This window comes from Haplochromis burtoni, unplaced genomic scaffold, assembly GCF_018398535.1.
Source record: "Haplochromis burtoni strain Fernald_Lab_line unplaced genomic scaffold, NCSU_Asbu1 Contig_111, whole genome shotgun sequence".
Taxonomy (NCBI): domain Eukaryota; kingdom Metazoa; phylum Chordata; class Actinopteri; order Cichliformes; family Cichlidae; genus Haplochromis; species Haplochromis burtoni.
In genome coordinates, this window is record NW_024582472.1 from 961368 (window position 1) to 987365 (window position 25998).

Genomic DNA, 25998 nt, shown 5'->3' on the forward strand with positions numbered 1-25998 from the left:
AGTTAGAAAATTGTGGCTATTGGATCTGAAAGTGGTCTGACCTTCAAAGTTTCCCCCTGTCAAGAGAGCTTTAGGTGGACTGTTTTTGCAGAAATAAAAGGTGCCACATGTCACCTGAGGATACAAAGTTGGCGGTGCCCTTTTGTGTGCAGCCAGTGGTTCGTGGACACTGCTGACTCTGTCAGACTGACCAATGGTCTGTTAAACATTTGAAAATGCCAGCCAGCACTTTGGATATTTTTATATGCGCACTTGGAGTGACTGAGTTTGGAGGAGTCCCAACTTTTATGAAACATTTTAGACTTTGGAGATTACAATTGATCAGGTCTCTTTTGACCCAAAATAGGTGCTTCTTCAACTGCTACAATATGCATTCACTGCCATTTTAGTGGTTTTTTTAATTGTCTGTTAAAGGGTGCAGACAGTATTTATAACTTTAACACAAAAAGATAAGACGAGTGAGGTTGAACGTAGCAGATACACAAAGAAATAAACTTAATAAAGTGGAGTTCAGTAACACATTTGTCACTCTTTGTCAGTTGCCACTTGGAAATATTGGTAACTTGGAAGTATTACAGTGTCTAAGACCACATCTCTAGGTTAACTACTGTACGTGTTTATTTGCTCTTTGCTTGCTGCTGGTGTTGACAGCACCTTAAAGGCAGCACTGCCCTGCCAAATGCCAAACATGTCTATCTAGACTGTTGCGTCATTTTACCACCACAGAACTGCTAAGCTACAGCTGTTCATTTCAGAGGGTCACTCTGCACTGTTATGCAGCTGAGTATCCAACTGGAGAAGATGACACAAAAAAGCTGCAGTTTCTTTTAACTCCCTTTCTCTTTTAAAAACTATAAATCACTTCCTACTCTTGTTTTCCCAGGAGTCAATTTACACACTGACCGCAGCCTGAGCAGCTAAATTGGCAGTATTGTGTATGCAGCTTTGCGTCATTACAAAGGTTCTAGTGCATAATAAGTGCTATGCCTTCAGCCTTATGGATTATAATTTAGGCATTTGGGGTTGCAAGCCATTCATCCCCCCGGCTTTCCAGCGGTAGAAGGAAATCAACCATACACCCACCATTCACACGGTAATCAATCACACTTATGATTTTAGTGTAATGTCGGCGAGCAACCGGAATGCTCAGGGTGAGAGTAATTAAAAGGGAAAAAAGAAGAAAACAAAGATCAGAGAAACCGACAGGGCAGGGAGGGTGTATTGCGTTTATGTGCTGTGTTGTGGGATTGCCTGCGTCCACACTCTGAGCGTATAAGTGTGTGTGTAAGTGCGCATGTATGTATGTGAGAGACAGAGTGACGGGGGCGATACAGAGAAGGGAGAGACTACATATCTGATCCACACAGAGAGCTTCCTTTCACAAAAACACTGAAGACTGAACAACTGGATTGCACTGCGCCCAGTGCTCACGACCAATTAAGAGCCAGCGAGTAATTATTGTCTGTAAGGATCCGGATGCGCCCTACTTTACCTGCCATCATATCGGGCTTTTAAGACACACATTTAGATCCTTTATGCTATTCACTCATCATTAAAAAAATATTTTTAACACGTCGTTTCTGTGGATGAAGCTGGCTGGAGCCTGAGGACGGAGTGCGTCAAGTTAGCGCATGTATCCAACAAGTGGATGCATGTGTTTCATCACGGCAGACAATCATCGGGACTAAAAAAAACACAAGAAATCGATGGATTCATAACCCGCAATTTTATCACAATTGTTGTTTACAGCAGAGACGGAAAACGTGCTAATTAGCTCAGATGTGGAGGTTGTCTGAGCTGATGGTGATGTTTCTATGTGCGCATTTTGTCGGTGTTCTGCACTGCTCCTTTTACTGACTTTGTGTGTTATTCCTTCTAAACATATAACAACTGCAGAGAGGTAAGAGCCCCCCCACACACATTTTCTTGCTCTTCATTCATTGACCAAAAGGCATATTGAGGCGGACACGCTGCGGAATCCACGTTTTCCCTTCGCACCCCCAGCCCCTCATCCATGGATTTGCTTTTCCGTCGGTGACTGAGCGGGGAAGTTAGGATCCTCTCTGTAGACATTTCTGTATGACGAGGGCGCAGGTGGTATCCAGAGGTCGCAGCCATGCCGATGCATCCAGTCACCTCCACGCTGATGTACCGGGGGATCTGCACCATCCCTGACATCCTCTCCTACAGCGCGCCGGTGAACCTGCCTGAAGACGAAGTAGAAGGTGAGAATAATGATACCTGCTCACATAGAACTGAATGTTATCAGGACTTGTGAGTATACGGGAGGTGTTACTTTGTGCAGCGGCAGTGTATGTGGCCGCGGTCAGCTCCTGCGGTGGAGTTCCTTTAAACTGACGCGCGGTCAGGACCTTGGACAGCGCTCGGAGAGCTTTGATTTAATACACAAGTATCGAGACTAGAAGTGATTTGGATTTTAAGGGCAGTTTTTATTTTCACAGTTCCCTTTCTTTATCTTGTTATATAAAACAGAATGTGCTACAATAATCCTCATTTTCGATTTTTTTCACTGATTGAATAAAAAAATAATAATTGTTTTCAGTCTATTCACATTATCGCATCATTATTTTCCATAAGTTCAAAGCAGGATTTCTTAAGAAAGGAATTTTGTTATAAAACGTTGCTCTGTGAGGTTAGTGATGCATTGGCTCGATCTAGTACCAGAAGCTAGGGCTGGAATTCACTGGCCTGTTAAGCCTGGCCACACTGACACTGAATGGTTTAGAGATATTTTATGCATCTTATCCCCATCTTTCCTGAAGAATGTGAAGCATTTGTCCCACATCTGCAAGATTATTAAATTAAGGGTAAATCCCATCATTTTTAAAAAAGTTGAATACATCTGAAACATCACAGCACTAAATATCAACACCAAGAAGCATGCTGAAAAATGACAGCTACACAGGACAATGTGTATTTCAGGATCATGAGAGCGTTTATGCCAGGAGTGCTTGCAATATGAACCTGTGACATCTGCACATTATCATACAGCAGCCCCTGAGACATGACTGAAGTCCCCAAGTGGATGTGATTAGAGGAAGTTCTTGTTTTGCTGCAATGTTTTCAGTGTGTTTATGCTGTAAGCTGACATATTAATGCTTAATGATTCGTCCCCTGCACCTCTGATCCTTTTCCCCCCATAATGATTAAATGCACTTTCTTTGAAAAACAAAGGACAAACACATTTCTGACAAATTCGACTCCTTCGCTGGACAGATTCAGAGAGATGAGTGGGCACACAAACCTTTAAAAGTGATGCGGCTTTTCTTGACAGCTGCATTTCATGTATATGTGTGAAGTACAGACAAGCCTGGTCTTGTGAAAAATTTCTGTCTGTGAGTGCTGGAGCACAGACACCAAGAAGCAAACTGCTAATGTTACCTGCAGGTGCACAAATTTTGTCTCACATAAACAGGTTTGCATTTGCAATACTTGCAAAGAACCACTTGTAAACACATAATACGGTTGGCACCTTCACACTGAGGTTGATGTTAATTATAAAAGCTGAGTGGAAGAGGCCAAATATATATTGGTTTTGACTCCCAGAGGGTATTCAAAGGCAGAACATCCCCAGTGCATTTTGAACATTCTGTTTCAGAAAACACCAGAAATATCCAGAAAAGCTAAGACACACAATACACATCTCCCTTGTTCATTTAATGCTTTTTGCCTTTTTCTTTTCTTTCTTTTTTTTGCTTTGAAATCCAAAAAATAAATAAAATAAAATAAAGATCAAAGAGATACAAGTCAATGCCAAAAGTGATCCTTGCATGATGTTATGCTCTTAATTTTAGCATTGCATCACAGTGCTTTATTGTCAAACATGTGTACTTCAGGTTTCAGAAGTAGCTCTTGACTGTTGAGACTGACAAATCTCAGTTTTCTTTTCACCCCACCCAACCACTTTACTGTCAGCTCTGGATGCAATAAACAAACAACACTTCATTTTAGCTGCAATTAGTCAAATCCACTTATCTGCCACATGTGTCAGGAGACAAAGTGAGCCATTTGGGTTTTACAGCTCAACTTATAGTGGCAGTTTGATTGGAGAAGGCTGTGGTAATGCACAGTTAACAGCAGTGACAGAGCCTTTTGCAGCTGTTGTGATGCTGTGTGAGGGATGCCTTAGAGAAAGCGAAAGAGGCAGACTTTTAAGCCAGCGTCAATGAAGGGATTTGAACATTGTTGTTGTTGTCAAGTGACAGCTTCACAGCTTTTCCCACTAGAAAGCACAAAATGAGAATAATATAGAACATGACAGGGCTGAATGGTTTGTTGAATAATAGCAGAAAAAGAATGTGAAATGTTATGTGCCAGTGCTTACTTTTAGTTAACTAAATTTTAAATCTATGGAAACAATATTGATATTACTCTCATTATTGTTTTCAGTGTCGCAGAGATGGAAGACAGTAACGCAAGCTGGAGTTAATTTATTCTGTGCAACCACTGCAGCCCTTAGAAAGTGTATTAGCCAGTATTAACATAGCTTCATTTCCTATTTAAGCTGTAAACAGTATATAAAAGATGGGCACAGCTTCTGAGTCCTCTTTCACCCATAAATTGAACAGTAAAGCTTGAAACAGCCTCTGAGTCTAAGAAGTGAAGCCAGTTTCAGTTTTCTGTGAATATAACTTAATGCTCATTTTGTTCATTACTCATATTAGTCACTATGAGATTGTCTGTTATTAAGAAACAACTTCTGTCCTGTTGTTAGTAGGAACATAAATTGTTTCTGTTTATATTCTTAATCCAAATCTGCTGAGCACCTTCGTCTTCCACACAGCCAGAAAACCTATGTAAAACATCTCAGATGGAGGTTTCTATGTGACGTAAAGGCTTGTGCATTTTGCACTCAGTCTTATTCCAAAGTTGGAATTTATTACGACTGTTGGAGCAGCTGACAACTGCACAGACTCGCCCTTATTTTCTAGATGTTGCTGTCAAAAGTAGCAAGAAAGTGAAGAGGAAGAATAAAAGTCGTAGGACCTCTTGCATTAAAAACAGACATACATATTGTATAAAGATGCCACTGCAGTATTGGTGAGTGGTACGCTCCAGATGCCAAACATGATTTTTTTATGTGTGACATATTTTAACACAAAATCACATTTGGGTGATTTATTTATTTTTTAAATGTGCAGCTTATATAACGAATAACAGAAAAAATGTTTTTCTTCTTTATGTAACGACAAATTTTAAGTGAAAGACGAGGAGACAAGATTTTCATTCTGGATCTTAACTGACAAATTATGAACAAAAATAATGCCCAAACCCTAAATATGGATATCTGGAATAATATGGCTACTAGCACTTAAAGGCAATTTTAACAAACTGAACTTCCAGTGATAAAGTATTTCCTAAATTGGAGACACTGCAAATATTGAAAACATAAAAATGTAAAATATATAGTAACATCATTAAACATATTTTGATAAAATTTTGACAGCAGTGACGTTTCAGAAATGACTTGTAAATGAGGAACGCATTACCCGAGCGACCCTGTGGCTCTTCTCTAGAGAGGGACGAGAATTGGCTGGAAGTGTGAGGTGTCACAATCATCAGCTTGGCCGTCAGAGATTTGTCAGAAAATGAAATAGCACATTAGTGAATATGTGTATGTGAGCGCATGTAGAGGCATAGGAGGCTAAAGCCCTATTGGCACACATAACCAAGTACTTGATTTTCAATTACTGGCTTGGACACCCAAGGGAATGGACCAGTGGCACCAAACTTTTTGACCAAGAAGGCTGTCAAAGCTATAATTGAAAAAAAGAAAGAAAAAGCAACTCTATTTTTTTCTAATGCTCTGTGTGTGTGTGCGTGTGTGTGCATGAGAGAAACTTAGAGGTGGTAACAACTACTTTAATGTACAGTAATGTGACCATAATTTGAATTGGACTCCAGATTGTCCATTTCCCCTCCTACACAAGAGGAAAAAAAACAGTTGGTCATATTACAGGTGCTCAATATAGTTTAGACCTCCTCCTCCACCACTACACACACACACACACACACACACACATTCATATATACACACAGCTCAGTGTCAATATCACTGCAGGTGGAATTAAGTGGGTAGCCCATTTCCACACAGCCTAACAACAGCACTATTGGAAGTAGCTTCAAAATAGTCCCAAGGCTGAGCTTTAAGCATTTGTATCAGGTCCCAGAGAAAGGCTCATGGAAATAGATGCCAGGAGATGCTGGTACACACGCAAACGATAAGAGAGAAGCAAAATGTTTGCATTTTCTTAGCAAACTTGCGATAATACAGTTTGTTTATTGTTGCAGTTGAAATCTCCTCCGCCTTTTCCCCTGCACTGTTGAAATACACAAGAACATTGAAGGAAACATCTGCTGACACAACTTTTAGTTCCATCTTTTCTTCATTCCCTCTGTTTTATGACCGTGAGGACATCTTTGGAAGGAAATGCGCTTTTGTATCGTTTTTTAAATCAGCCCCAAATTTCCTCTGTTGCTGACAGACTCTCGGAAGCTTCGCCCCGAAAAAACACTCTGTATTCATCATGTATTCATCAGTAGTAAATAAATTCGGGCATTAAGGCAAATTAATCCATTTGACATACTTATGCAAACTGCTCAAAAAGCCAAACAAAAGGATAACTCACCAGTTTTCTAATAACATAATTTTCTGCCTAAAAGCAAGACCATTATAATGGCTATTTATGGAAGGAGTAAATGAATTCATAACAAAAATAACTAAATATCACATTAGCATTATATTCTACATGTCTAGCTACCAGAAGGAAAATGTTAGTGCATATTAGTTTCAGCTATTTCATATGCTTGCAGGTATTATTACTCGGCACATGCAGCAAAATAAACATGTAAGCAGATGGTATTTGACATAATTTGCATAGAATTTACAGTGAATAGACATTGTATTCGAAGATTTTAATAAAACCTGTCTTTATTTCTACTTTCACTGTTGGTATTAGTATTAAAAAAGATTCTCTTAATCATCGTTACGGAAACATGCAAGCAGATCCCGACCCCAACCTGTCACAGAGCACCAGCAGGGACAAATCTCTCACGGAGCATTTTAAACTCACCAATTAACCATCTACACAGCAATTGAAATCAGTGCAGCCTACAAAGTTATCTCTCCATTTGTGCACACTTGTGGCAGAGTGAGGGGGCTTTCCTCGTCTCAAGATCAAACACAGATTCGACTGTCGTCTGCACCCCTCCTGCGGCACAGAGCCGAGATGGTGCAAACGGGAAGTGACTGGAACAATGAGACTGAAATCAGTGAGACTGAAAGCTGGATTTAGAGATACTGCATTTTTAGTATTATTTTATGAAATACCAAAAAAATGATGGTGAGAATTTACCACTTGCTTCATATATTTGTGGTTACAACAATATCACTAAATGGAGCTTTATATGTAGCTTTGTGCCAGAGAAAAAGACACTCTGGTGGGAGAGAGAGGATGTGAATGTAAAACCTTCCTCAAACAACCAGCAGAGTTTGATTATTTGGATGATGAAACTACTGAAGTCAGCGTTTTTGTGGTAGTGTACAGGACTGACTGCAGAGCTTGTTTACTTCATCAAAATGCATTTAGAATATTGAATATTCAGATTTAGTTTATTCAGTGAGTTTTCCTCTCAGTACCAGGCATTTAACATTTACTGGGGCTTCTTTTTCAGTTTTTTTAGTCATTCCCTTGGCAGAGTTTTTGTGACTGCAAATCGTTTTGACTGACAGCTACTCAAAAAAAACCACCGACACCACTGTGTTTCTAATGGCATAAACTGCCTGTGAGGCGTTGTTGATGTTTCTGCTCGACTCCTACTGTAGCTGCAGCAGCAACATTGACTCATTTCTTTGCCCTGAGGTGGAGGGTTGACTTCCATTCCTTTGGAAATACTTACATGAATACAAATGAAGATATTTAAAGACACCGGCATCTGCTCGGAAAGACAGAAATTATGCGTATAACGTATTGCTGGTGCAGAATCAGTAGGCGTTGCGGGGGTGTACTTCTAAGGGGTCAACTGAGACCATTTTAAAGCATATATATTGCTAAGAAGATTTGGACATAACAAATGACCAGTGCTGATAGATGAAGATACGCTGGCTCATTTTCAGGAGTGTGGAGTGTGCAAATGATCCAGAAGTGTTTACCAAAACCAAACACTTATTTTTCTCTCCTATTCACGTCAGCTATCGACTGCTATTTGCATGCTCTCTCCTAGGAAGCCAAAATTAGCTCAATTATTGTTCTCGTTCAGAAAAAAACACCATGTTTTACCCTTAAATTGGATCCCCCCAAAAAACATGGCTTGCATCCTCTTCCACAGATGAATGCTTTCATACCCTCCTGCAGAAGAGTTTGTTTTTATCTAAACACTTTCTCTTAAAAAAATATATTGAAAAAAAAAATTAACAATAAAGTGAATCAAGCTAATAAATGAAGTGCCTTTCTACTGCTGAAACCATCGCTCTTGTACTCACAAATCAAGTCCTTTTCACATTGATACAAGTCTGCCAAACATCAAGCTCAAGCTCAAAAGGGCTTTTGTTGATTAACAAAGAAGAAGGATGCACAGCAGCACAGACTGCTGTAATTTTTCAATTGCTCCAAATTTTTTTAAAAAAGCCAATAAAGCCAGCATATTCATTATGAATTTGACTTTTTATGCACATGGTTTTGTGAGTACCAGTGAAGGACGGTGAGATAATGTTGCGTAAGTTTAGAAGAAAGATCAAAAACCTGCAGAAAAATCTTACGGAAAACTCTTTCCTGCCTACTATAAGAAATGATAAAAAAGGATATATAAAAAACACAAGCAAGACAAAAACATTAAAATAATTAATTTTAGAAGAGAAACCCAAGTGACAAATGCGTGCCACTTGGGACGGCCATTAAAGCGCCATCCTTGTATGTAATCAGGCTGAGGATAATAAATCTCACTTTGTTTTTCTTCCCACCTCTTCTCAGTTCTGCGTAGATGCAGGGTCATCTTACACAGCCTGTAAGACAAACAGGCAGGCAGACAGGACTGGATTTGAAAATGGATTTCATAAATGTATCACCTGCCTGGATGGAAAAGCTCTACTTGACATAGATGGTGAAAAAGATGTTAACTGAGCCTCAAATGAGCCTCTTCTTAGAGGGCAAAGTGCCCCAGCACCACAGGTGTCACCACAAGGTCACAGACACACACAAAAAAATCTTAAAGGGTTTGAAATTTGTCTACCAGAAAAATATATGAAGGTTAATTTGATTAAGAGAATTTTAATTTTGAGGTAATGGAGTTGAAAAGCAATTTTATATCAGTACCATAAACAGCAAGCATAAAGCAGGGTGGGAATGGGCCTGACTTTATCTGGAGGTGACTGGATCACATCTCCATTCAAAACTCTGATGTATTGTTTTCACACTTTTTTGAATAAATCAACAAAATAAGGGGAGATTTTGAGGTATTCAGATATATATTTTTTCTCTGAACAAAACCTCCTCTATGCAATATTTGTGGTGATATGACAAACAAAGCATTTTCCCCAATTTATTACTTAAGCAGAAGACAAGTCTTCATTTCTTTGCATATATCTTTTCTTCATAATGAGGAAAAGAAAAAGTTAAAGTCTTGACACTGACATTTATTATTTTCCTGACCCTTGTTATAGTTTAGTTATTTGACATTTCGATCCCATCAATATCTATATACTCATATAAATTCTCAGTTAATCAGTCAGTGTAATCTGGTATGGCATTCTATCACGCCAAAATGGGTTTTGATGAAAAACATGTGCTGCAGACTAACGGGGAATATCATGAAATGCTTTGATTATGGCTGCCTGGTGGCTTCAAGTTAAGTCATTTATTTCCATCTTGATTGATTGCCACAAAGAAGTGAATCCCGCAGACTTTATTACCTGTGAAATGAACTGTGATGAGTTCTGGGAGGTGAAGTGCTTTTTCTCCAGGGTAATATTCCTTTCCTTTGATGAACAATACTTCATATATACACACAGCTCAGTGTCAATATCACTGCAGGTGGAATTAAGTGGGTAGCCCATTTCCACACAGCCTAACAACAGCACTATTGGAAGTAGCTTCAAAATAGTCCCAAGGCTGAGCTTTAAGCATTTGTATCAGGTCCCAGAGAAAGGCTCATGGAAATAGATGCCAGGAGATGCTGGTACACACGCAAACGATAAGAGAGAAGCAAAATGTTTGCATTTTCTTAGCAAACTTGCGATAATACAGTTTGTTTATTGTTGCAGTTGAAATCTCCTCCGCCTTTTCCCCTGCACTGTTGAAATACACAAGAACATTGAAAGAAACATCTGCTGACACAACTTTTAGTTCCATCTTTTCTTCATTCCCTCTGTTTTATGACCGTGAGGACATCTTTGGAAGGAAATGCGCTTTTGTATCGTTTTTTAAATCAGCCCCAAATTTCCTCTGTTGCTGACAGACTCTCGGAAGCTTCGCCCCGAAAAAACACTCTGTATTCATCATGTATTCATCAGTAGTAAATAAATTCGGGCATTAAGGCAAATTAATCCATTTGACATACTTATGCAAACTGCTCAAAAAGCCAAACAAAAGGATAACTCACCAGTTTTCTAATAACATAATTTTCTGCCTAAAAGCAAGACCATTATAATGGCTATTTATGGAAGGAGTAAATGAATTCATAACAAAAATAACTAAATATCACATTAGCATTATATTCTACATGTCTAGCTACCAGAAGGAAAATGTTAGTGCATATTAGTTTCAGCTATTTCATATGCTTGCAGGTATTATTACTCGGCACATGCAGCAAAATAAACATGTAAGCAGATGGTATTTGACATAATTTGCATAGAATTTACAGTGAATAGACATTGTATTCGAAGATTTTAATAAAACCTGTCTTTATTTCTACTTTCACTGTTGGTATTAGTATTAAAAAAGATTCTCTTAATCATCGTTACGGAAACATGCAAGCAGATCCCGACCCCAACCTGTCACAGAGCACCAGCAGGGACAAATCTCTCACGGAGCATTTTAAACTCACCAATTAACCATCTACACAGCAATTGAAATCAGTGCAGCCTACAAAGTTATCTCTCCATTTGTGCACACTTGTGGCAGAGTGAGGGGGCTTTCCTCGTCTCAAGATCAAACACAGATTCGACTGTCGTCTGCACCCCTCCTGCGGCACAGAGCCGAGATGGTGCAAACGGGAAGTGACTGGAACAATGAGACTGAAATCAGTGAGACTGAAAGCTGGATTTAGAGATACTGCATTTTTAGTATTATTTTATGAAATACCAAAAAAATGATGGTGAGAATTTACCACTTGCTTCATATATTTGTGGTTACAACAATATCACTAAATGGAGCTTTATATGTAGCTTTGTGCCAGAGAAAAAGACACTCTGGTGGGAGAGAGAGGATGTGAATGTAAAACCTTCCTCAAACAACCAGCAGACACACACACACACACACACACACACACACACACACACACACACACACACACACACACACACACACACACACACACACACACACACACAAACTTACACTTCACCATATACTCCTTTCAAATCCCCAAGAGCCTTATTAGAAGCCTGTTATGGTAATATTTAAATCTTTTGGATGTCCAAGTCAGCCCATATCCAGCTAAAGATGGATTAAGGTTGCTATGAGTGTTTAAAAATAGTCACCCAAGGTTTGCACACACAGAGCAGAGCAGTGTTTTTCTCACAGAGATAAGGTCTCACATAAAGAGTGGGTGTGCTTCAATTACCGATCCAAAGCAGCCCTAAGCAGATGCAGGTCTGAATGAGGCAAAGAGGATCCCTGGCTCTGAAAAACAAGCCCTGGATTAGGTTCACGGATGCGTTGCTGTTACAAAAGCCCTGGCATTAGTCTACTCAAAAAAACACCATGTGTAATTGGCAAAAGTTTTAAGTGAAGCTAAATTTATCCTGAAAATGGTTAAAAACCAAAACACTCAAAACTCTCAAGTAAATATTTTCATTGTTTAATCTATTTTCTGATTTTTTTTTCTGTCTTAGCACTTTAATATGTTAATATGCTGTGTATTTGGTTAGTATTAAACTATAATATGTGTGACAGGATAAAAGCAAAAAACAAAGGGGGGAAACAAGTCTTTATTTTTGGCCCATTTATCTCATATTAGATCTGTAGCATAGCAACTGTTAATATCAATTTCTTAACTTGTTAGTACTAAAATAAATTAGACATTAATGTTACTTAATTAACTTTTACCTGTCAAAGAAAAAGTCCCAGTGTTGCTTAAAGGAAAACATTGCAGAGAAAGTGGAACTTGCGAGCCTTGTCGAGCCTTTTCCATTTATATGCATGAATAAGCTCCACTTCTAAGTGGTTCCTCACTTTGTTTAGAGCTGTGTACAGACTGTTTAGCAACTCCGTGCTGCTGCAAGGATGCAGCTCAATTCACTGATAAACAGCAGTATACAGGGAGCGTAGTGCAAAAGGGAGTGCACTGCACCTTTCTCTTGTGGGTGTTCTGCTTTAGAAGCTTGGCTCTTTCAGCCGCTGAGCTTAACTTGAGGTTTCATCCTATGTCAGATCACACCACAGGGGACTATGTGGCATTGCATCTGAAGGCCAACAAGCACCTCTGTACATCAAAGCAAATATCACATGCTTTCAGCGAAAATATTCCCACTTCCCTGGTGAAGCTATGGTCCCAGAAACAGAGCTGAAGAGGCAGCTTTAAAAAGAAAAAAATCGATTAAATGATGTATATTAATAAGGCAGAAGCTGAAAATTACATTAGTCGGAATTTAAAAGGCTGGAAGCAAAAATAAAAACTTTTGGGATGCAGTGTAAAATATAAATAAACACAATTCAATGGTAAACCCATATTTTATTCACAAAAGAATGTAGAAAACATCACATTTTTAAACTGGCACACTTGAATGGTTCAAAAAAGCTGGGACAGCGGCGTATTTATCCATGTATAGCATCCCATCTTGTTTTAACAACAGTCTGCAGGATAGTTGTTGGACTTCTAGGAGAGGAATGTTGTGAATTTAGCTGCTCCGCAGTCCTGGGTCTCCTTTGTAGTGTTTTTCATTTTATGATGTGCCAAATGTTTTCAGCTGGTGAAAGGTCTCGAGCGCTTGCAAGCCGGTTCATCACCCAGACCCTAATATTTTACGGGGGTATGTGTTGCTCTAAAACCATTCAACATTTAGATTAGATTAGATAGATTAGATTAGATAGAACTGTATTAATCCCTCGGGTGGGTTCCTCTGGGAAATTCGATTTCCAAAAAAGCACAGCACCGACAGAGGTTACAGAGTTATTGTGCTTTTCAATGTGTGTGAGCATCTTTCATAAGCAATAATACACAACCCATACCTTCAGATATGCAGGGACCTGATAACATGTCAGGTGGTCTCTTTCCTCTTTAGTGAAGAAAATGTGATGTCCATATTTTCCAAATAGAATTTTAAATTTAGATTTGTCTGACCAAAGAACAGGTTTCCACTTTGCCTCCACTTTTAAATGAGATCAGCCCAGAAACGACTGTGGTGTTTCTGGATCATATTCATATACGCCCATTTCTTTGCATCATAGCATTTAACCTATACATTTGTGGATAGCATGGTGAACTGTGTTCACATACATGTCCCTGAGTCCATGACAAAATCATTGAGGCCCTGAAGATCACAGGCATCCGATATTAATTTTCGGATGCCTTGTGAACAGAAATTTCTAGATTCTAATAGTCTTTGATGATACTTTAAACTGTTAATGATGAGATATTAACAGTTTATGTTGAGGAACAATGTTTCACACTTTGTAGAAATATAGATATATATTTTGCAGATAGGTGAACATCTGCCCATTTTCTGAGAAACTCTGCCTCTAAGATGCTCCTTTTCGTATCCTGTCATGTTACTGACTTGTTGTGATTCAGAATCTAATGAGTTGCAAGTTCCTACAGCTGCTTTTATTTAGACCTGTGTACAAGCCTTTTATTGTCCCAGCCCAGCATTTTGAGATTTGTTACTGCCATCAAATTCAAAATTTCTTAATACAGAACAGTTTCTCAGTTCATAAATTTGATATGTTCTCTTCATTTATTTACATTTTATGCAGTTTCCCAAGTTTTTCTGAGCTGGGATTGTAAAAACATAGCATTTTAAAGGGAACTGCTTGTCACTTGTACGGCCTCTGGTCGATTTTTTAACAAGTCAAATTTGACATTAACAAACAACTTTTTCTCATTTTTAAATCTTTAAAATTTATTATGCATATCCTGAGAACCAGCCTATTCATTTATGCCCTCTGTTTTTGGTCTATATCTTTTGAATTATATGAGCGACCTTACAAAATCCTGATGTACTAAATAGAGGACATCCTGGGCTTTCAATTGATATTTCATGTGTTCGGGTGGCCTCCAAAGAGGCAGGAAATCCCAAAAAAGTTCATTGGGAAGGTTCTTTTTTCTCAGTTCTCAGGAGGATATGCTGATTTCAGAAAGCTGCTTCCTTATGAATTTTGTTAACAAGTTAAACAAAGGAAAAAAGTGAAAACATGACTAGGTACAAGTGGGTGAATGTAAGGACAAGCTTCTGGCTCGGAAGCTTTCACGATCTTCTGCATCTTCCCATTAAAAATGCCCTCTGGCACTGGTGCCCAGAGACAATGATGCCATTTTAAAGGCTAGCTAGGTTGAGCATTTAAAACCTGTTATACTCGACTTAAACAAGTATTTGTCTCTTTGATTAGTGTGCAGTGCAATTTAATTAATTGATTTTTCTTTTTTTAAATTATTGTTATAGAGAGAGTGTCTTCTTTACAGTACAGTTAGTACATAATACATATGAATCCAGTCCATTTTGGGCAAAAGAATAAAATTAAAAGGAAAGAATAAAGCTGTATCTTCTGGGTAAAATTAAGATATAGTGCTATCTCTTTGAGAATTTATTTATCTGTATAGAATGTGGTCAAGAATAGAAAAATTAATTATTTTAGAGGCTGATTAGTCAGCCTAGTCAGCCTATGGAGATTACACATGGTCTTCTTTACTTCAGAGATTTGTTACTTCATTCAAGTAGCACTCTGGCCTAGTTTCATGTGGAACCAAGTGGTTTTGATAAAATATTTGAACTAACTCTAAATTTTCCAGCTTTATGCTCATGTATCTCACAGGACACGATAATCCATTCATTATATTTCAAGCCTGTACAACACAACAGTTTCAGTATTCTGTAAATGATGTTTGTCACCACATAAAATCATCCTCCAACAGGTTATTTTTAAATAACAAATATAATGATACACTATAACTACTAATAGTAACACTGCTACTTTGGCCTTTGATCCATGAAAAGGCTTTCATGAAGGAGATCATTTGCAAAAACAGTTTTGGCACCTCATTTGAGAATGTGCTTGCTTCCTGCGAGGCACCAACATGTTTTAGCAGCAAGTGTCTGCTGGAAAGCCCCTCTTTCTAAAGTAAACAGATGGAGCAGGGTCCTCAGGTGGATACTGAGCTATTATTTTTTCTATAAACAATAACATCATACCCAGTGAAGGAAAAAACACAGCTGGAGGCTCTCGGTGATTCAGAATATATCTTCAGTTAGACATTTTGCAGTGGAAATTGATGTCAAAACAGCTGCTGTGAATGTCACCAGACTTGGCTTTATAAATTGCATATCCAGACGTAATCTGTTGAAAAACATGATTTTTAAGTAGCCTTGTCCCCTTCCTGCAGTTTCTTTTCTATCCTATGCATTTACTTGATTGTAACAGACTATTTCCTGGATTTACTACTATACAGTACAGCACAATTATATGCTCTTTTCTACCATCACTGACATTTTATGGGGTTTTTTTTCTGCTGAGAAATTTGTTGTACTGTCACACTGTCGATATTACCTTAGGCTTGTCTATTCATTACCCTGCTTCAAATGATGTGCACTCATTTAGCATTAGAGTTCAGTAATTTAACAGCAGCTACTGGCTGCAAGCTGAAAAGTATTTTTAAAAAACAATTTTATTTTCCTTACCCAGAAAGCTTTTATTGGAACTAAATCATATAATAGAGACAGGTTATGTATTATTTAGTAGCAGCATTCACTTATTTTGTTTCCATTATTCATTCCAAACCTACTCAACATTTTTCTCATTTACACACCTAAATTATCTTTGTCTTTACTCTGACCTGATCTAAAACTTCCTCAGACGTGTGGGGAATTTAAATGTTCCTGAATCTTATTACAAAGTCCGCATGAGATTTATCATCGCTTGTGAGGGACCAAGCAGCCAAAGCACAGAGGAAACAGACAAAAAAGTATCTTCAAAAAGGGTTTTCTTTATTTTAACCCTCAAAAAGTCCAAAATTAACAAAATTCAAAAACATACTTAGCAGGGCCATAAAAGAGGTCAACTAAATATAACTTTACGAAAAGTAATTTCCAGAAACTTAAACAAAACAAAGTGAGACACAACTTAACTCACAAACTGACCTAATTACAAAGACACATGAGGGTAGCTTTTATAATGATTTAGCCAAACCATTGACACACAATAGGGGGGGAAACAAAAACACACACTAAGCACAGAATAACCTAACTAAACCTAAAACACCCCTGCTCCTGGTAAGCCCATGGTTGGTCCTGCTGAGCAGGCATGTTGTTCCCAGAGTTCTCAGCCACACCTTTTGCCCAAACCCAGGTAACTCAAAGAAAGAGAAACATAATTAATATAAAAACATTTTAGAGAAACCACACAATGTTACTATGTGCGCGCCTCATAATATCAGTGTTAGGTTTAACCAAATGATTAATGAATTATATTAATGAAGAAAAGCAAACTAATAAAGAGGAAAAAAATGGACTGTGTAGCTGATGCCATCACATCGGTCTTTAGTGATACATTTCATCTTAACAAACGAATTACAAATACTGCCAATCTGACATGTGATTTCCTGAGCACTATGTATTGTCTCTTTAAGATTCATCTCCAGCTCTGCTCTTGTGTGCTAATCAGGCTTGTAAGACGAGGCTGTGACAAGTTTCAAATTGTAGGTGACTCGGTCGTGGATGTTGTTGCATAAATTAAGGGATTCAGTCCCTCGTGAAAGGTAAACAAGTGGAGAATGAAGGGAAATATGCAGTGGGGCAAAGAGGAGCAATTAACTGCTGAAAGATTTCCCATAGTGATTGAACTCAAGGTTTCAAAGTTTAGAAGAAGCTTTCTGCTGACACAGAGTAGTAACACTTAATGCCCTTTGCTGTCGAGTTTGTTTGTTATGTTTAAAGTAAGTGCTGTAAAAATAATATTAACTAAAAACAAAAGGAAAAAAAAAACACACATTACTCTGATTTCTTACTGTTGTAGTGTGGATTTCTAGTTGTCTGTGATGGGGGGAAAAAAACACTTAGAGTACCTCAGCCTCAGCTGCACTTAATTTGAACACTATCTGTCATAATGCGGCAGTGTGCAGGCAGGATGGGGACCCAATCGCAAACTCACGGAGGCAGGAATGAACTCAAAATTCACAGCTTTATTGCTGGAGAGCAAAACCATGCAAACTAAACTGGGAAACTATAACACACAGCCATGAATAAGGGAGAACGTGACGCAGAACTGAGAGAGATGCGGACATAAATACACAGAGGGTTAACGAGGGAAGTGGGGGAACACAGGTGACACTGATAATCATAACGAGACACGGCAGGAGTAAACACAACACTGGCGGGAGACTGTCAAAGTAAAACAGGAAGGGCACAGAGGTGCAGACAGGAGGAGAGAGAAAGCACGGGGAGAGCACAGACATACCGAGCTGGGGAAACATGGAATAAAACACAAGGAGGGGAGGACTCAGCAATACACAGAGGGGCACACAGGGGGTAAAGTCACAAGGGGAAATCAAATAAGGAACATCTTAACAGAACAACCTAGGAACCGAGGCATAAATAAGGAACAAAATACAAAACACACAAAAACTAAGAATGCTGGGTCAACATGGCCCAAGATCATGACACTATCAAACTAATAATTATTATTATTGTTATTTTTATAATTATTATCATTGTTGTTGTTGTTAATACTGGTCAGTGGAGGTGAGATTTGATACGTTAACATTTTAAAAACATCAAAAGAAATGATTAAAAACTAAGGGACTCATCAGCCCCTACTTGTATGTCGTCTACTGCTCTAAACACTAAAAACCAAACACTCACAGTGGAGGATCCAACAGACTGGGATGGTTTCATTAACCAGCAAAAGGCAGAGATTTTGTACGCCAAAATCATAAAAATCAGAAGAAATGGTAGCTTTTTGATCATGTATTTGTATTTGTACAGTGTTAAAGTGGTGGATGCTCATGTTAAAATCGTAATATTATATTAAAATTAATTTATAATTACATTTGAAATGGCAAATATAATAAAAATATTGCATGATAAGGTCATTTTGTGTACACATCATTTCTATGAGCCAAATACTCAAGCTTTGGATTACATGAATCTGCATGTGATTCATGTAAGAGGGGACGGGATATCCTTGAGACCCACATAGCAAGGAGGTCTGGCCCGGATCTGGTATCAAGCCGGCACTGCTGGCTGACTTCTGGCAAAACGTATGTCATCCAGATATAGGCCAGGCCTGACATAGATGGCACTGTCTATGTGATGGCATGCCATATCTGGCTCGATTGTGGTTTCGTTCATGTGGCCTAGGCCCATAGAAGACGGGTCTGGCCCGGATATGGCATCAAGCTGACACTTCGGACTGACTGGTGTCATGGCAGAGTGTATGTCAACCAGATGTGCGCCAGGTCTGGCAATGATAGCACTGTTTATGTGATGGCATGCAATATCTGACTTGATTGTGGTTTGGGTTATGTGGCATAGCAGTATAGTTTTGCAACATGTCATGTGGATCATAGAAAACAGGTCTGGCCCGAATCTGCCATCAAGCTGGCACTTCTGACTGACTGGTGTCATGGCAGAGTGTATGTCAACCAGATGTATGCCAGGTCTGGCAATGATGGCGCTATTTATGTTCCATCCATCCATCCATCCATTCGCTTCCGCTTATCCTTTTCAGGGTCGCGGGGGGCACTGGAGCCTATCCCAGCTGTCATAGGGCGAAAGGCGGGGTACACCCTGGACAGGTCACCAGTCTGTCGCAGGGCTAACACACAGGGACAGACAACCATTCACACTCACATTCACTCGCACATTCACACCTAGTGGCAATTTGGATTATCCAATTAACCTATCCCCACAAGCTGCATGTCTTTGGACGGTGGGAGGAAGCCGGAGTACCCGGAGAGAACCCACGCAAACACGGGGAGAACATGCAAACTCCACACAGAAAGACCCCGGCCTGATGGTGGAATTGAACTCAGGACCTTCTTGCTGTGCGGCAACAGTGCTAACCACCGTGCCACCGTGCTTCCCTTTCTTATTTATGTTCCTATTTTCCTATTTTAGTTAGAAGATCCACATGACATGTGGCAATACTGTACTGCTATGGTAGCCAACGTTTCAAATGCAGGTTTGACAGGTTTGTGAGTGTACACTTTATCCAAAGCCTAGTGAGGTTTACTCATGTTTACCACTGGGTGGCTGTAGCTCAGGCGGTAGAGCAGATCCCCTACTGATCGCAAGGTTAGTGGTTCAATCCCTGGCTCCTCCAGTCTGCATTTCACATCTGGCAAACCAGATCTGGGCCACCAAAGGGCCATCATTCTTTGCCATACGTGGGCCATGTGTAAGCACATTGTGTGGGCCAGATCTGGGCCATAACAATTTTGGTATGTGGGGAGGGGATATCCTTACTCTAGTCATACCAGCCAACATGTAGTTCAAACCTTCTGTATGTGAGGGCCAGCCAGTGAGACGATAACCGGCTCAAAGGGGTAGTAAAGCGAGGTTAGCTAAAACAGGTCATTTCAGACAGTGGATGAATTGAATATACCAAGGGATGGTATAAGATTAAGGATTATTTGGAACTGCAATAATGCAAAGCTGCAAGAAACCCAAACAGAAATATAGAATTGGGATTTACAATAAGTCACCCTTCAATGATAAATGAAAAATAAAAGACCTCTGTTCTAGTTTCAGGTTCATACACAGTGAAAACATAAACTGAAATGCAGCTCTCCTTCAATGAAAAGATTTAAATTGTCAAAAGAGAAAATAAACCAATGAACACTGATTTTAGAACAAGAAACTCTGAGCTATAGTGACAACTAAATATTCTTAGTAATACTGAAAAAATAACTAGACAGCTTGGGGACTCGAAGCTCTACGTACAAAAAGAGGAAGGGAAAGTATTTTAAGCAATGCTTATTCCCGTGATGTATCTTGATAAGATCTCATTGTTAGACCATCCCTGCCTCATAAAGGCCCATGCTGTTCAAACTCCATGGCTACAGCCTGAAATGCAGACTGGCTCTTAACAATTTGTAGTCTCATGATCCAAGGTATTGAATTTATAAGATTTTTTTTTTTTTTGTCTCATCGGTAAGCTCCTCCTCCACAGAAACAGCTCCAAACATACTACAATTGAGGTTTGGTTTTAATGTGACTTGAATTTGTAGTTTTTCTTCAACTGATGACAGAGAGTGCATACATTTGGATACAAACTGTAACTGATCATTTGTTAAGATACTTAATAACAAAACAGACTCAAATACAAAAAAGCCACACATCCAACAGATGTTTTCAATTTGGACTGCCAAATGTTTTGACACAAACATCTCAAGTCTCTTTGGACCCCACAATAATTAGATTTCTAACAAAATGATAAGTATGTGTTTGTGCTGTGGAGCTAGTTTAAAATCAGCTCATCACTTTTACTGTAGCAATTCCTTCACATTACAGTGAGTGATTTTATTTCATCTGATGATGCCATTCCTTACACAGAGAAGTTTTACAGTATTTTTGAGTTGCTGGTCCATTGGTAGTTTCCAATCTCATTTCAACCTGACTGTCATTTATTAAAGAATTGGCAGAAAGCATTTACCAGAATGTCTCTGTTTTCCCTCTCAGTGTGGCAGAATTACACACTATTTTTAGATAGTAAAAAAAAAAACTTCTGTTATTTAATAAGTTTAAATCATCCCTATCAAAATACAAGGCAGAGACTACTGCCCTTACAGTTTGTCCTGATCTCATTGTGTTGTGTTCAAGGGTTTTTTTGTTTTTTTTTTGTTGACTCTCTTTTGGCACTTAACTTGTGTTCTCCTGAGCTGCCAACCCCCATATAACTATGACTCAAGCAGTGATGCAGCACAACAAATGTGTCTTTGGTGTGTGGAAAATTTCCCACTTTCATATCCTCGTTTGCAGTAGTTGTGTGTGTGTGTGTGTGTGTGTGTGTGTGTGTGTGTGTGTGTTGTGTGTGTGTGTGTATGTCTTTTTCTGTAGAGATCCGTGAGGCCTTCAAAGTCTTTGACCGCGATGGGAATGGGTTCATCTCAAAGCAGGAGCTGGGCATGGCCATGCGTTCCCTTGGCTACATGCCAAATGAGGTGGAGTTGGAAGTCATCATCCAGAGACTGGACATGGATGGTGAGGCCAGCAAACAGATTGGATTTTACTATTTTAAATCACAAAAGCGCAGATGCTTTGTTTTGCTTTTGCCCACAAAACTAGGCTTTACTGCAGAAAAAAAAAAATCAGCTATAATGAACACTAACTGTTCCTCTTTTCTGCAGGTGACGGCCAGGTGGATTTTGAGGAGTTTGTTACTCTTCTGGGTCCAAAGCTCACAGCAGCTGGGTTACCAGACAAATTCAATGGCACTGACTTTGACTCAGTTTTTTGGAAGGTGCTCATTATAAAACATTATTTCTTGTTATTAAAAGGAGACAAAGACATCATTAATTTGGTAAACTTCAAAGCTATTAAACATTTAGGTTCTTTAAAGGAATAGCTGTTTAAATTGTTACATCCACTGATTTGTTAATGGAATCCCGGATCTTTGTTTGCATGTGGCGGCAGTCTTATCACTTAGTCAAGTCAATTTTTCATGCAAAATAGATATTAATTTATTTACAGACACCTCATTAGACAATCAGCTGTTCATTTTTTTACAGTGTGATAGAAATTAGTGGGGATGTAGCTCATGTCAGGGTTGGTTTTGTTGTAGCTGTGTGATAATAGCATTGAAATGCCTGTCAAAAAACATGAGGTTCCAAACTGAGTCTGAAAGAAAGGGAATTAATGTGAGTTTTTCATATGCTCAGTGCACAAAAGAAGAATCACACCTGCTGAGGGAGTCGAGAAGCCCAAGAGAGTGTTGCATAGCATCGTGTAACATTATATAACAGAATACTAGTATGAAGCATGTGCTGCTGGATTGATCACACAGTGCCTTCAGTCACAACAGCGAGATGAGCTTAGGCTGAGCTCAATTCATATGTGACAAGCTGGGAGTGAGACTGGTGTCTGTGCAGTGATGCACAATATTGACACCAAAGGGTCATTTATGTGTCTGAGATGCCAGGGTGCTGACGAGACTGACCAGTGATCACTAATTAAGAAATAAAACATTGTTAGTCAAATTAAGAATACATAATACAGAATGGTTTTATTGTTCTGTGAACAAATTTCTCTTTTACAATTCTGTTCACATAAAAATGAGAAATGAGAAATTAATAGTAGTTTAGAAAGTAATTACACTCACCAGACATTTAATTAGGTAGACCTTGCAAGCACTGGGTTGCCTTAATTCTTTGTGGCATAGATTCAACAAGGTGCTAGAAACATTGCTTTGAGATCCGCTCCTCTCTGGATAGTTTTTTTTTCTGACCAGTCCCTGTATACCATTAAAAAATGGTGGTGTGGAAAAATCCCAGTAGATCAGCATTTTCTGAAATACTCAGACTAATATGGCACCAACAACCATCGCTTATTCAAAGTGATTTAAATCACCTTTCTTCTCTGTTCTAATGCTCAGTTTGAAATTGAGTTACTGCCATGTAATTAGCTGATCAGATATTTGTATTAAACAGTTGAAGAAGTGTATCTAAAACAGTGTTCAGGGAAAGTACTTTAGATTACACCAACTAAAGGGGAATGTAAGGGATGTGGTAAAGGCTAGTAAATACTTTTTTTGCTGCCTTATTCACCTTTATTAGATTGACTTCAGCGATTATGTTGCATTTGGTTTCCATTTTATGAAATATTTAAGATAATCTAATATTTATTATTTACTGAAAAAAAACACAAAATCCCAAGGTTAAAATTTTAGATCTGGGGCACATGTTTCACCTAAAATGAGGAGCTTGCACTCAAATCAGAAATAGGATTTGTTGAGTAACAGATCCACCTGGGGAATCTCTCACTCAAATTTTCCTTTGATCTAAATGTCATTCATTTAGAAATCTAAAATGCACATTCATATCACTCATATTTTCCATCTTCTGGTAAAGCCTACACTGCAGAAAACATTTTCTTTAAATTACAAGACAGCAGTGCTATTTATGCACTTACATTCTCTTTATATTTTATGCCTGTGTGTGTTTATAGATTTCTGTCTTTGCATTTGAATGTTTTTACTGTGCCTTCCAGCCTGTGTCCACGTTAATGTTTGGTGTGTCTATCCCCAGTGTGACATGCAGAAGCTTACAGTGGAGGAGCTGAAGAGGCTACTGTATGACACCTTCTGTGATCATCTTTCCATGAAAGACATCGAAAACATCATAATGACTGAGGAGAATCACATAGAGAACCCCGAGGACTGCCAGGTGGACATAGACAGTAAGGAACCTCCTATATTTCAGCATACTGCTGTGTGTTTTGTACCCTGAAGTTAAAGCGAAAGTCTAGAACGTAATCAAGATTTTCTAGAGACTAAATAAATAAATAAATGAATAAAATATGAATATTGAATAAAAAATAACATTCTGGGTTTTCTTTTTTTTTTTTTACTTTTAACTGCTTTGTAGAAATTAGCATTGCTTATAGGTTATAGGTCCCTAAAGCTATATGAAACATGGTGTAGCTCTTCATGGTGTATTTAAAAGATATGACATTTACATATAATAATGTATTATTTATGCTAATAACAATGTCTTTGTAAACAAAGCACAAGGTTTTCTGGGCTCTTCAGGCCCTGATAATCACAGACACTCTCTACATACAAATGGTTGTTAATTGTTGTAAATGATATCTGTTATTAATTTCACAAATGATCTTCACTTGTAAATTACATCACATTTGCAAGCTCTGTCCTTTTCTATGATTATGTATTTGTCTAAAGTATGAGATTTCGAATTACAGGGAAAGGCCAGTATAAATAGTAAAAGCACTAAAAGCAACAATGACAAGGACCATAGATAGAAGATGAAAAGACAACAACACATAAAAGCAAGTCTGGAAAAAATGGGGCTTTTAAGAAGGGATTTAAAAGAAGTCACGATTCTGAGAGCCCTACCTCCCCAGGCAGGTCACTCCAAAGCTAAGGGGCCCTGCTAAAAAAGCACAGCCACCTTTAGATTTAAACTTTGACTTTGAAAAAGCCAAGAGGCCTCCACCTGTGGATCCAAAGCTGCTAACTGGCTTATATGGGGTCAGTATTTCTGTCATGTACTTCAGTGAGGAAAATCTTAAGATAAATTCTACAATGATTAAGGAGTCAACAATAAGTAAGCCAGGATTGTGTAATGCGATACCATCTGCTAAACCTATCATGGTTTCTGGGTCTTTGAGTACTTTTTCTTTCATAAATGTTTAATTCCTTTGGCTTTGTGTAAAGAAATGTATGTTCAAGTTCTTTTCTTTTTTTGTTTTCTCTTGACATTTTTTGTATTTTACTATATATTGTTAATTATTATATCTTTCCAGCAACCTCTGTCTAAATTTTTGCTTAGTATTAATTAAAGGTCTACTTTTTAGGTTATCTCTGGTTTTTTGTGTATCTTGGTTGTCAGTGTTTATTTTTCTATATATGCCGTTGCTGTTATTCCCTTTTGTGTCCTAAGTCTTGTTCATCTCCTGCTTTGTATAGGTTTTTATTGCTTATTTTCTAGCCTTGTTTATTTAGTGAACTTCATTTAGTTCACTTTGTGTTTCCATTGTGTTTCACTTTGTCTGATGTTTGTTTGTCTTTCTGTGTTCACCTGGTCCTCTTGTCTTCTTCACGTGTCAAGTTAATCCAATTCTCCTATTCTGTTGTGTCACACTTCCTGTTTTATTTTATAACTGTTGGTCTCTGTGTCGTGTGTTGAGCTTAACTTCCCCCCACCTCTCATTGTGTCTCCAGCTGTGTATCCCACCTGTTAGCTCTCCACTTGTGAACCTGTGTGTAATCTTGTCTCGTTCATTGCTGTGATGTCCTCATAGCTGTATCTTTCAGCTCTCTTCTCTGCATTGCTGAGTATCTCCTTGCTTGGTTCCCTGTGAGTCTGTCTTTTCGATCACTGGCTTTCTTCCCGAGTTGGCCCTGAAATTTTGGACTTTGTATTTTTGGACTAATCAACTTGTTTTGAATTAAGCTTCCGCCTTCCAGCATCCAATTCAGTTTGCTTGTACTTATATTGTCCCAAATCATAATAATAATACAGTAACAACTATTTACATTGTCGAACAGTATGAATACATTATTATTTCTTTCAGATTAAGTTCTCATACTTCAAAATTCCCCACAATCGCATTTGAAAACAAAAAACAAACAAACAAACAAAAAAAAACACACCAAAACTCAGCCCTCCCATCAACCAGTTTCTCCCATCAGCAAGCTCACTCGATTAAAATGTGCTCTAGGTGCTTATCAGCAGTAAGTGAACTGCTGTGCTCTTATAGGCTGCTGTTCTGTAATATGAAAAATATGACATTATTTCTACTCCCCTCTGTCTTTCTTCTCACTCAGTGGGGAAAAAAACAAAACAAAAAAACAAATTATGCCTCTTTATTATTAGATACATGAAATTTGCTGATGATTTTCTCTCAAAAGTAATTTGATGTTTTCTCCTATG

The 25998-nt window shown here is 38.5% G+C and overlaps 1 protein-coding gene across 1 annotated transcript in view; it reads left to right on the top strand.

The window, feature by feature from the left end:
- The first annotated feature begins 1240 nt into the window (after positions 1-1240).
- The window catches only part of LOC102295583 (calcium-binding protein 7), a 28568-nt gene continuing 3810 nt past the window's right edge, over positions 1241-25998 (top strand). Inside the window, exons 1-4 of the mRNA XM_005928858.3 lie at positions 1241-2225; positions 21446-21589; positions 21736-21848; positions 23632-23782. Coding sequence (XP_005928920.1) covers positions 2117-2225; positions 21446-21589; positions 21736-21848; positions 23632-23782 — 517 coding nt within the window. The 5' untranslated portion in view covers positions 1241-2116. The remainder of the gene's footprint in view (positions 2226-21445; positions 21590-21735; positions 21849-23631; positions 23783-25998) is intronic.